This window comes from Penicillium argentinense (genome assembly GCF_028826775.1).
Source record: "Penicillium argentinense strain IBT 30761 chromosome Unknown utg000002l_segment0_segment0, whole genome shotgun sequence".
NCBI classification, from domain to species: domain Eukaryota; kingdom Fungi; phylum Ascomycota; class Eurotiomycetes; order Eurotiales; family Aspergillaceae; genus Penicillium; species Penicillium argentinense.
The window spans coordinates 1,201,700-1,214,347 of NW_026622661.1; the positions used below are offsets into that span (position 1 = coordinate 1,201,700).

At 51.7% G+C, this 12,648-nt stretch overlaps 4 protein-coding genes across 4 annotated transcripts; 1 reads left to right on the forward strand and 3 right to left on the reverse strand.

Moving 5' to 3' along the window:
* Positions 1–897: 897 nt before the first annotated feature.
* On the forward strand, positions 898–3,775 carry lreA (uncharacterized protein; the record flags this gene model as incomplete). The annotated part of the gene is made up of 4 exons (XM_056613804.1): positions 898–1,576; positions 1,652–1,752; positions 1,818–2,256; positions 2,325–3,775. The coding sequence occupies 4 exons, from the start codon at positions 898–900 to the stop codon at positions 3,773–3,775; spliced, it is 2,670 nt and encodes an 889-aa protein (XP_056478845.1).
* Positions 3,776–4,346: 571 nt separating this feature from the next.
* N7532_001311 (uncharacterized protein) lies at positions 4,347–5,435 on the reverse strand (the record flags this gene model as incomplete). The annotated part of the gene is made up of 1 exon (XM_056613805.1): positions 4,347–5,435. The coding sequence occupies one exon, from the start codon at positions 5,433–5,435 to the stop codon at positions 4,347–4,349; it is 1,089 nt and encodes a 362-aa protein (XP_056478846.1).
* Positions 5,436–5,738: 303 nt separating this feature from the next.
* On the reverse strand, positions 5,739–7,074 carry N7532_001312 (serum paraoxonase/arylesterase family protein; the record flags this gene model as incomplete). The annotated part of the gene is made up of 2 exons (XM_056613806.1): positions 5,739–6,677; positions 6,763–7,074. 2 exons carry the CDS (start codon positions 7,072–7,074, stop codon positions 5,739–5,741), a joined length of 1,251 nt encoding a protein of 416 aa, XP_056478847.1.
* A 2,073-nt stretch (positions 7,075–9,147) lies between these two features.
* Positions 9,148–11,900, reverse strand: N7532_001313 (ZZ type zinc finger domain protein; the record flags this gene model as incomplete). Its single annotated transcript, XM_056613807.1, has 4 exons — positions 9,148–10,416; positions 10,475–10,686; positions 10,746–11,583; positions 11,769–11,900. 4 exons carry the CDS (start codon positions 11,898–11,900, stop codon positions 9,148–9,150), a joined length of 2,451 nt encoding a protein of 816 aa, XP_056478848.1.
* Positions 11,901–12,648: the final 748 nt, after the last annotated feature.

Genomic DNA, 12,648 nt, shown 5'->3' on the forward strand with positions numbered 1-12,648 from the left:
TAAGAAGGTTTGGGCGAGGAGGAATGACAGAGCGCAAAAAAAAAAAAAGTACGGTGAGAAAGACGGGGTGGATTCAGGGGAGTTGAAAGAAGACGATCGGAGCGAGACGCCCCAACAATAAGAACAATGGAAAATCAGCAGCAGCAGCCACCACAATTGTATTCTTTCTGATCTTTTAAGCCTTCACCCCTTGCCGCGCTGTCAGCTCCATGAGGATGGTTCATGGTCTGCGCTATACATCGCGACACGGCTGGGTGTGAGGTGTCCATGCGAGCGGCCTGGCTGTTTTGTGATGGATCGACTACTGCTCCCAACCGCCACTCGTCTCCGCGCGGAGTAAACTTTCCCTCCCTCATCTGCTTCCTCTCCCAGCGTTGCTGCCCACAAGCACACTCGCATCATCGACCGTTGCGGATGCCAGATTCAAGAACGACTTGGCGGGCAGATCGATCGATCAGTTACGTGCCGGGCTATCAACCTCCGTCCATCGCCCTCCCCTCTGGAACATTGTCAACCAGACACAAGCCAGTCGTCGAGCCTTGGGGCCAACCAGCCATTGGACGCTTATTGGACCAGTGGTGGGCCCACAGTGACGGGTGTTTGTACTTTTGAAGACAAGAGGAGTGAAGGACGGCGTGGACGCTCTTTTTTCTCCCTCGCGACCCCCTAGGTGAACTATTACCAATGTTCGCTGGTTCCCGGAGCACCCTACGGAGACCCTCCAGAATCAATAATCGCCCTGCCTTTTGGCTTCAGGTTTATTGAAAGAGTGGAGTCGCCGTCGCCTGACATTACTGGATTCCAACCCGTTGGTCCCCTCTTTCCCGGGACTCTGGAACTCGCCCGGGCTCTGCATTCTGGACTCCACGCCGGCCGAGGCCTATTCTCCTTGTGGCCATGGCCAACACCATGAATAATTACAGCTTGGACTACGACGGCAGTCGCGATGAGGATCCACGCGACGGCGTTTCGCACATCCAGCTCGCCCACTCTTCTCAGGACCCCTCTTTGATGGGCTTCCCCAGCTCCCACGTCGGCAATTATGCCTTCGGAGCCATGTTGCCGCACGACGAGGAGCTGCCCTTGCAGGCCTTTGACCGGCCCGCCGGCGGACAGGGGAACCTGGAGGGTCGTCTCTCGAACGTGATGCTGGCCTACGACGCCGTACCGAGCACAGAAGTGTCCATGCCCATGAACCTGGACGCCGGAAGTGTCTTCGCCTACGACCTAGCGGGCAACTACCCCGCGTCGACGATGGGACTGGCACCGCCAATGGACCAGCAACAGCAACAACAGACCCTCCAGCAGACCTTCTCGCCGTTCCCCCAATCCATGCCTCAGTATCTCCAGCAATCGCCTGCACCGTTAGCTCACAAGGAACCTTATAATACTAGCACCAACTCCACAGGGAGCTTCGACGATTCGGATTTTTCTCGAGGTAGTGATCCGTCCCAGGGTCGCCAACCACAGCCGCTCCAGGAGCGCCAGCGCTTCCCGCAATATAAACAACCGGCAGCTCCTTACCGGGGAACACAGCCGGTGGCTATCCAGCCTAAAAAGCCTGTTGTGGCTAGAGGTGAGTTGCGCACTCCCCCAAATGGCCTTTAGAAAAGAAACATTCTGAGCTAATATCCTCTTTCGTCATCTTCAGATGACCATCATTCGCCAGGATTGGACACTCCTGATGCTGCCCACCAGAGTGAACATACCGGCATCTATTCAAGCAGTGGCTTCGATGTCCTAGGAGTTCTAGTAAGCTTCTATTTAGACCGTGTCTATATTATGTTACCAGGGGTATTTTTAACACCGCCAAATAGAGCCGGGTTGCCATGCGGCCCAAACCGAAGATCAATATCGGAGCCGTGGACTTATCCTGCGCCTTCGTGCTCTGCGACATCACCAAACCGGATCATCCCATTGTCTATGTATCAGAAGCCTTCGAGCGACTTACCGGATATACCAGAAATGAAATTATCGACCGAAATTGCCGATTTCTTCAAGGACCTGACGGGAAGGTTGGTGCCGGGGAGAAGCGATCTTTCGTGGACGGACAGACTGTCCACCGCCTGCGATCAACTATTCAAGATCGTACGGAAATCCAGGCTAGTATCATCAATTATCGGAAGGGTGGACAACCCTTCGTGAATTTGATTACGATGATTCCAATCCAGTGGAATTCGGAGGATTATCGGTTTTATGTCGGATTCCAGGTCGATCTAGTTGAGAAACCTGATGCTATCACCCGACGAAATCCTGGTATGTTATTCACCACTGACCTGACTTTGACTTGTCTCGAGGTTGTGGCTGACTTCATCCCAATGTAGATGGTAGCTATTCCATCAACTATCAGCGGGACCAGCTGCCTCAATACATAGTCCCTCCGCCGGATGCGTATAGTCTCCGGCCAGACCTCCTCACCCAGTTTGGACATGACCAAGTGACTGCCATATTGAATGCAGCCGGTGTTCCTGGGTCCGTAGTCTCACGCAACTACCTGGATCGCATCCTAGTGGAAAATACAGACGACGTGATTCACGTGCTCTCGTTCGACGGCGAGTTTCTATACCTCTCTCCATCTTGCAGCAGACTCCTCGAGTACGACCCCATTGAGCTGGTTGGCAAGACTCTCTCAACCATCTGCCACCCCAGTGATATTGGCCCCGTGATCCGTGATCTAAGGGCCAGCACCACTACGGCTCCAGTGAGTGTCGTCTATCGCATTCGCCAAAAGTACAAGGGTTATATGTGGTTCGAGAGTCACGGAGCATGGCATATCGATCCCCAGCAAGGCCGCAAGTATCTTGTGATGACTGGCCGCCCTCGACCCGTTTACTCCTTGGATCAAATCGCACTTCTTGGATCCTCGGCCGCATTGGCTGAAAACGATGTCTGGGCTAAAGTCTCCTTGTCTGGCGTCATCCTCTTCATAACAACAAAGTCGAAACCCGTACTCGGACGTCCACCCGACGACCTAGTTGGCAAGGCCTTGTATGAAATTATGGAACCCGAGGGCGGTCCAAATGTCATATCGGATGCTCTAGAAGCTGCCGCCAATCGCCCCGGCCCCGAGTCGGACGACAACAAGCCTTACGAACCACCCTCATTCCGACACACAATGCGGCACAAAAAGGGACATACCCTCTCCGCGCACACAACTCTTTATTCAGGAGACACCCCACAGAGATCCCGTCCCTCCTTCCTCGTCGTGCAAATCCGGTTCGCCCGCGCATTCCCGCCCTCACCAACCGCCATAGCCGCCGGCGGAGACGAAAGCTCCGCCACCATGCCGGGCTCCTCCAAAACCACAACCCTCAGCTTCAAAGTCTCAGAGCCACCCCAGCAATATGGTGCTCTTGGCCAACACATCCCCGACCTCTCCTCGATCGTGGGTCTAAATGGTCTCCCAACCGGAAACAGAAGCATCTCTCCGTCCGACGCACCGGCGACCTTCTTCACAGAACTAAACCCCACCCGCGGCTCAAGCTGGCAAATTGAGCTTCGCGAGTTGGAGAAGCAGAATCGTACATTATCGGACGAGCTGCAAAGACTCCTCGCCCGAAGGAAGAAGCGCAAACGCAAGCAGAATGCTATCTCCGTCGAAAAGGACTGTGCGATGTGCGGGACAAGGAATACGCCGGAATGGCGGCGGGGACCCAGTGGAAACCGGGATTTGTGTAACAGTTGTGGATTACGCTGGGCGAAGCAGAACCGGAGTCAGACTCAGGGCCAGGCTGCGGGGGCAATTCCTGCATTGCCGGCAACTTCTGCTGCTTGATGACAGCCCATGAACATTGATGTGCATTGTAAAAGGTGGCGGCGGACTTTAGCATTAGCATTTGAAACTGGGAGCGAGTTCTGATATCTTGGTGATATTTGATACGGACTTGGATTTGACTTTGATTCAGCGAGCGTGAGCGAGTTTCTGTTGGCCCTTTTCCAAAGTTGTCCTTTATCCCTTGACAGAGGGTACGAGAAAACTTTTTCATTTGAGCGTGCTTTCAATATCTTCGATGAATATATATTTTTTATATTCAGAATGCAAATGGGATTGATTAGCTCCTATTTGAAATGAATCTTATATCAAACCATGATGTTTTGACTGTAGATCAAATGGTAGATGATCAGTTGCCTTTTGAGGTGACTGGGCAAAGTTATAGGGCATGTATATTCGATTGAATCTACATGTATTTTTTTTTTCTGTACCAAGAATCAGAATATAACCCAAGCAATATGACGTGTATCTGTCTGGTCATTCAATATCATACATAACAACCCACGTCTAAGTCTAGACTATACAAATTTGAACAATTTTTGTACAACCCCAGGACCTGTAAACACGGACACAATCACGGCTTCAGGCTCCTCACATCCAACCACCTCTCCAAAGTCTCCCTCTGAACAACTTCAGCCTTCCCCCCACTCAACAAAGCAGCACAATCACTAAGGCCGCGCTCATCAAGCGCAATCTTAACCTCCGGAAGCGAAAGCTTCTTAACACCCCCACCAGCCCTGATCAACTGATCATCAATCGCCAAGTACTGAATATACCTCTCCAATCGCTTCCGATAAAGCATCCTGACAAGCAGAGATCCCGCGAATTTATCATGGCGTTTGATAAGCCCAAAAAGCGCACTTGCAGTAAGGACGTTCTCCGCACTGGCGTCCTTCAGAAAATCGCGACTGGCATAGGAAGCCACGGTATGAACTTCTTCTCCAGCGGCACCAACAGCGCGCAGAGCAAGAGTCTTCCGCTTGGAAGCTGTATCTCGCTCTTTGGCAATCTGGCTCGGAACCCGACACGTCGCAGGGGTGATGGCGGATCCAAAAATCGGAATAATAAGCGGTGTGAATTCCCCGCAGACCAACAAAACCATTGCAAACGGAATCATGCGACGGACGTCTCTAGCAGAGCGACGAACGAGTTGGAATTGGCCTCTGCCCAGCCCAGCAGCTCCACTGTCCTTGTCCCCATTTGAAGGCGTGGTGCCGCGCGGAGGCGAGGTAGGGAGATAAGCCGGTAAACCGAGTTGAGCACGGAACGGCAAAGAAGCCTTATAATTCCTGAAGACATTTTTGAGGCCCGTTTTGTAGAAGGAGAGATATGCGCGGCCGATTGAAACGAGGCGTTTTAGTTTATCGGGGGTTGAGGCGGAGGGTGTTAGGGGCGCGGGCGTATCGATTTCGGCGGGCAGGGTGCTTGTAGGTGCGTTTGTTTCAGAAGCAGAGGGTGTTGTTATTGTTTGCGCCGGGGTGGTGGGCGTGGACGATTGCGACGAGGTCGGTTTAGGTTTGGCCGCTTTGGCGGCTTTTCTTGCGGTGGTGGAAAAGAGAAGGTAGCACACGGAGGGATGTGGGTGGAGTTGTGTTTTGGGATTGTAGGGTTGGAGTCGCAGGGGAGGTCGGAGGGCGCGATGGCCCCGGGCAAGTGTTGCCATTCTGATTTGGCTTGTGCTTGGGTGGTTGGTGATGAGGCGAGGTGTTGTGTTGCGGGTTTGGATTGGGGGTTGGTTCCTCAGGCAGAAAGGGGTGTGTCGGCCGAGGTTGATTATAGATTGATCTTTGAGGTATGTATTATTAGATGTTTCTATTAGGATGAAGTTCGCATCTTCTCATATGCCAATTGACTTTGTAAATAAATTCTCGTCTAATCCCAGGACCATCAACAGCGTAGAAACGCTAGTACCGCCGAGTCCTCCGCTACCTCGGTATACTAACCGCTAGTAGTATGTACAAAGTTTCTATAGATCAACCTGCACCGCAACCATACTCTCCGACAAAAAGCCAGTGACAAACAACCAAGCCTTCTTGCGGCCACCCACTGGTTCAATAGGCACCAGAACCGCAGCACTAGCCGAACGAATCCGAGTACCATCATCCTCAAACAGGAGCTTGTTCTCCCAAGTACCGGTACTCGTCTGACGAGTATACCACACTTGCAAGGGCTCCTTACCATTGATGTCATGGGCTGTCTGGCCGAGATAAATACCCTGTGAAATACCTGCAACCACAAATCCGCTCGCATCGTCAGACTCAGAGCGGTAAGGGTCAGCATAATAGCTGGGGTTATCGGTCACAGTGTCGAAAGGGAGAGTTGTGTGAACATCGATAGAGCGATTCGCAGCATGCACCTGACCAAGATATAGCTCACCACCAATGGCACTGGAAATGACAAGCTCATCCTCGCGGCGTCCATGGCCCAGACCATTGTTATTCCACAGACCCTCATGCGAAACAACGGCATCCAGGCCAGCCATCGCGTCCTTGGTCTTCAAGTCCGTAATCTTGACATTGATGATGTTAGTCCACTTCGCGAAAGGCCAAGCATCTTCAATCAGTCGCATAATACCCCCACGGTAGTAGTGGTCATTAGTCACGTAGAAAGTATCCAGAGCGACGGCGACAATATCGTTGGGAGTTTGAACGAGCGGGTGCAGGATCGAGCGCACGTGCTGGACGGTATTCGACTCCAACACATGGTGGAACAGCTCAATTTGAGACCGGGCGGCATGAATATCCTCCGCAATTCCATCCGCAGCCACAAAGTCCGGGTTCGGCAGGTGGTTGATAGCGAAGATGTAGACTGCATCTGCCTGCTTCGGATCCTCAATGACGTCAATACCGTGTGTGACGAAGTCGCCCTTGAAACCCTCAAAGACCAGACGAGTCGATTTCATGGTCTGAACGCCGTGGAAAGGTTAACAAGCTATTTCTTCCCGACGCGACAAGACGCGCACTCAATCACAAGAAAAATCAACAACCCACCTTGGGATCCACGACATGGATCGAACCCTGCGAAGAATGGAGCTTCAGGTGTCCCAGACCAGGAAACCAGTCAAACCGAACGGTCTTGTCATCCTCACAAGCAGTGAAAAGCAAGTTGGCCGGACGATAATGGTGCACATCCTCGCAATGCACCGTATCCTGAATAACAATCGGAGCTTGACCCTCGCCCACATGCGTCGGCTTCGGCGTCAAGAACGGGCCCCCAATTTTCGCAAGATGAATGACCGTGGGAGCGAGCAGCGCCACTAGGACAGTGACGAGGGCCAGGAAGGCCGAGCGGAGGAAAGCCATGACGCCGAGACGAGTTAGCTAGCTTTCCACAGCTCGAGAACGGATTTTCCGGGTGGAATGGGCGGGAGGTGGGAGGGGGGGAAGGGGAAAGAAGCTGGAAGCAGAGTGGAAACCATAACAGAAGCTTGTCTGAAGCCGACTTCGAATCAGATCGAATGCCTCGGTGTGTCGTCGGCAAGCAGAAAATATCGTCTCGGGCTACGCGGGGCCATGCGGAGATGGTGGAGTCCCTTCCGCGTTTGGTCGGAGCGGGTCCGAAGGTCGAACGGGTCTTTTTCATCGGAGGGATGAGCAATGGGCTCAATGGCATCAATTCTTACTCTATGTGCTCTATTGAAGGTCGAGACCGTAATTCATTAATGTATTAATCCCATTTATATCTTAGGTATAATTGGGCTAAATGAGCAATGCATTTCTACAATGCCTTTCCTTTCCTTCCACAAACAGGAAAAAAGATGGAAAGACTGGTCGAAAGGCCTCCAGGATTTGTCATGTACTAGAGCTAACCAGTCTGTGCCATGGCAAAACTAATAGGTGCCCTTATAGCTTCGTCTTGTTACATAACCTAATAATATCAGCAAGCCAGTTTCTTTTGTACCAGGACTCTGCCAGTCATAATCAGCCAAACGGCGTAAAATCTTGCTGTAGTCATCACCATAATTCGGCGGTGGCATAAATTCTCTCGCGTATTGAATTGAATATCCCTTCGGATTATCCGACATTGTTATCAAAAGCTCTACACGACATGTAGAGCAGGATCTGTCATGAAGCCGGTAGTCCACACACTTTATGAATGAGGCAGAAAGCATTCATGTGAGGACAAAGCATGATTCTTGAGTTCACTTGATAAGGTGTATCGATAGAAATCAAGTAGCGGAAATGAAATATAGCCTTTCCTGTCTCGTCAAGAGAGATAGATATTGTGAGAGCCGATGATAGTCCCTCCGAGGGCTTTAATATGCTGCATTGATGCCAATTCGGAATATGCTTCTTGATTTCGACGCCCATTGAGTTTGAATTGCAAACCTTCGAGTTAATGACAGACATACGTTAATCTGTTCAGTCTGAACTTCAAACATGGACGTACGATAATACAAGGCCATCAGCAATAGTCGCGCCAACCCCCTCCCCTCCTCCAACACGCTCGGAAGTCCCTCTGAGGATGTAATTTTACCCAAGCAGTGCAATGTTTCAATCTCCAGGGCCTAGTTCTCAAGAGGAACTGCTTTCGGAGAGGATGGTCTCTGGTTCTATCCAGCCCACCTGAATAACCCCCGCACAAATGGTAGAACCCTTTTGCAACTAAGAGAAAAACAAGCCTGGGAGGCCAGCGATAGGTGAACCAAGATGTGGGGTATTTACTCTTCTGGAAGATCGAGAATACGGGCCCGTTGGGTGATGAATAGTCGTCTTGTTCCTTGGGGAAGGAACTGTGCGAGAGCCATCAATATCATGATGATTCCCAGAAGAGACATCACTGACCAGTAGAAATGAGTTGGATAAGATTTGAAGCAGAGAGGAGGAAATTAAAAAGGCTGACCAGTGGAAGATCATGACTTAAAAAGGGAGTCAGACACTTAGATGCCATTTTGACCCCTGTATCATTACATTAATGTAGACTGAGACTATCCGCCAAATCGAGTAATCAGCAGGCCCGAACAAGATGTTTACACCGGCAACTAGTCTGAAAGCGGCATAATACACTAAAAGAGTATATGGTAGAGTTTTATTTCTGAAGTGAGGAGCAAATGCATTTGGTCAACTATCTCAAAAACGATACCTAAGCGATTCCAAGGGACACAAGGATTTTTTTGGACGTTTTGAAAGAGGCAGTTGTTAGCAGTGTTGCCTCGAAAAAGGCCGGTGAGGGGCACGCAAATAAGAAAAATGAGTTAAAGAATCAAAGAATCAAAGGAAAATAAATCAAATTCTCAAATGTCAAAAAGGACAATCATTAAAAAGGCTGCCATAGCAGAAGTGGCTGGCCGAAAAGTGCTAAAAGAGTGCAATCATTCCGAAATCGACCCATGCAATACCCTGTTTCCATTCTGTGTGTCGTGTAGCCAAAATAATCTAGTGGATTGACTGCTTGGCTTCCAGGAATTCCTGGTCACTAGCATCGAGGACGTCATACTCCTCATCGGTAAGGAAGCCAGCGTCTGTAGAGGTATCTTCCAATGTCAGGCTCTCGACATCCTCGAGAACGTCACCTTCCGAAGCAGTAGACAGAGTTGGGGCATGATTAACTGGGGCCACATCCTGGTGGGTACTGGCCTCTGGAGACTCCTTGTCCAACTTGGGGAAAATCATTCCACTGTCCAGAGTCTCAGAGCTGGTAGTCTCGGGTGTTGCAGTGGATTTGGTTGAATCTTCCTTCTCGGCAACTTCAGTGGAAACTGCGGGAGAGCGAACACCCTGCACCTGAATGTCACACCACAGTCGGTGACCGATCGGAACGCCGTTGGGCAACTTCAGTCGCCAGTACGAGATGGCAGTGCCCTCACGGCGGGGGGTTCGGAGGGTGACACTGAAGTCCGTGCTTGAGCCAGGTTCCAAGGGGGCGGTCAGCTTATTACTTTCCATCGCCATGCGAATCACATCCACGCTGGATGGGTGGTTTCCGTCGACATTGAACATGGTGTCTCCGCCGACAAAGCGGACATCACTGCCAGCGGGCCAGGCACGAGGACCGGGATTGTAGAGAGTCCAGGTTTGACGGAACATGGTGTCGGGAGGCAACTTAGTACCGTCCGCAATGGCGTCCCGGATGAAGTATGCTTGGTAGTTGTCCGAGTCATCCAGGGACTCCTCGACACCTGCGGCCTCCTTGACAGGCGGGGCAGGGCTCGACTCGGCCTTCTCAACCTTAGCTGCGTTCATCTCTACTGGCTGCTTCTCCTCTGACTGCACAGAGGCGAATTCCGGAGATTTGGGGGAAATGTCAACTTGATCGCCCAGGCTGGCAACACCCGTAGGGAGGTCATCAGTGAAAGTGTTGACCGACACAGAGCGAACCGGAGACTTGAACTTAATCAATGGGTGTGTGTGATTGTGTGCGTTGGTCGGGAATGCCTCGCAGTTCGCACAGAAGTCAACGTCATCGCAAACGGCGCACTTGTATCGAATACCGTGAATGTAGCTTTGGGCGGGCTTATCCTTGCAGAGAGGTCCATCGCAAAAGATGCCGTAGTGAATCTCCGTTTCACGGGGCTGATCACCAATGGCCTCGTAGATAGGAGCGAATCGGTGGCCAGGGTGATTTTCCTGAGCCCGGGCGGCGCAACTATTGCAATAATCCCAGTCGGGGCAACTCAGGCATTTGTGGCGGGTACCCACAATTCGCTGGGCTAAGTTAGCATGCTAGGTCTTGAAACAGAGATGAAGGATTTCGTTGACACACCTTGTCACAACCATCGCAGACGGCGGCGTGCTTGAACTGACGACCAGGAAGACAGCGGGACATGATCAGGTTCTTCAGGCAGTAGTTACGGTCAGTACCCGGTGAGAATGTGTGACCGGGATGGTGACCATGCTTGTTTCTCAAAAGGCAACGAAGGCACAGGTCATAGTCCTCGCAGTCATTGCAGCGGACCAGGTTGGCCTCCTCGGCTTCTAGATATTCTGGTTAGTGTATTCACATCAAGAACAGCCAGAGGAATGAGCCAACATACCACGGCAACATCCGTTGCAAATCGGCTGCTCCTCACCCTGAGCAGTCACACTGGAGCGAGGTCCCTTGTTAGGAGTGGGGGCAGGAGCTGCAGTGTCGCGGACAGAAGCGCCAGCAAGAGGAATAGGCGGACCGGCCATCTCCGGAACAAGCTTGGTCGCGGGAAGTGCAACAGGAACAACAGGCTTGACCTGTTGATCCTTGAGGGGACGAGGTGCAATGGTCTCCGTGTTGCTGCAGACAACGCGGCCGTTCACCACAGTTCTCTTGATCAACCAGTGTCCCTCCCCGCGGCAGGATGCACCGGCTTCAACACACTGGAGGCAGAGATCATAGTCACCGTTCTCGCAAATGCTGCAGTGATAATGTTCGTTGGGGATCGGACGACCACAATTGTTGCAGTCGATGCAGAACATCCCACCAGGGGCGTGGTGAGAGATGCAGGGGAAGCGAAGTCTGTCTTGGTCCATACTGAAATCACGGAGGTGAGGTTGAGGGGGAGGGTTGGCGAGGGAGGAAGAGACGGTGTGGCTTTGAGCTTCGCTGGGAGGTGGGTTTGTTTCGGGGAGGGTGACTGGAATGGGGGAGCTCAACACGGTTTGGAGATAATTGTGTCGAGGAGGTGAAGTCTCGCTGACCTCTGGCTGAGCCTCATTTGAGGCCGACGATTCAACGGTGCTGGCCTTGATGCGAAGCTTGGATTTTGCCTTAGCAGCTCGGTAGAGTTGCTTGTAGACTGCGACGTTGTCGGGGTCAAGTCGCATGTAGGAGCCGGCGCTGTCGGAATAGCGTTCGAGGATGACGTTAACATCCGCCGGAACACCGAGGAGCGTACGAAGCTAAAGCCAACGCATCAGTAAGTCAATAATCAATCAAAGAGGGGAGTCAAGTAGAGCTTTGCCATCGCGAGAAGATCGATGGATCATCAACCATCGCGATGATCAAGGCGGGTATCGTGATAAGAGATGGAGATCCCGGACTGGAGGTCCGGGAGGAGCTCGAGTGGAGACGGAGACACACTTACCTTCTGGGGCAGAACTTGCGCTCGCAAGTCCTTCAGAGGGAGCTTGAAACGACGATTGCTGTCATCAAAAAGCACCTTGACAGTCACGAGATGCTCAGGACCCGGATGGGTAGGCAGTGCTGGTGTGGCCATTATGACCGGGTTGTTATGGGGCAAAGTATGGGGAAACTAGGAGATAAGAAGTTCTTGGGGACGGGAAGGTCTCCCAAGTACGTGGAGGGGGAGATGGCAGACACAGAAATATGGGGTGTGAGAAAGAGAAGCAGGCGAGAGGAGAAACAGGGAGAAGATGGTGGATGGGATGCACGGAGGATACGAAGGATGGAGGCAGAAGAGGTCGACGACACCCAAGCCGAGCGTTGTACGATGGGGAGGGGAGAGGTCAGCTGCCTCGCGGGCGGTGTACGATTACCTAATATGGCGTCAGGCAGATTACGGTCACAATACGTGTTTATCAGGTTGGATACGGCGAAGACAGACAATACGGGCATCTTACGGGATGAGCACAGAGGATTTCCTGGGGGCGGACCAGCCAGTTCAAGGTACTTTTGTTTTGTATTTCAATTCGTAGCCCCATTCACAGAAGGAGAAAATGAAGTCATGCACTAGGCCTAGATTCATGCAGAAGAGAGGGCGATGAGGGGGTGGGCCGCGGATATTGCGGGGACATGAGGGGAGGGAAGAACGCTCAAATGCATCCGATTCCAAGTCTAACAACAACAAGACAAGAAAAAGAAGGACAGAAGTTTCCAAGCCTAGTCAACAGATAGCTCAAAAAAGGGAGGGGGCTAAAGGGTGAAAAAAAAAGACAGTTGGAAACGCAAGGGCTGAAAATTCATAACAAGAAAAAACGAGTATTCAGCAGAAGAAAAGAACGGCC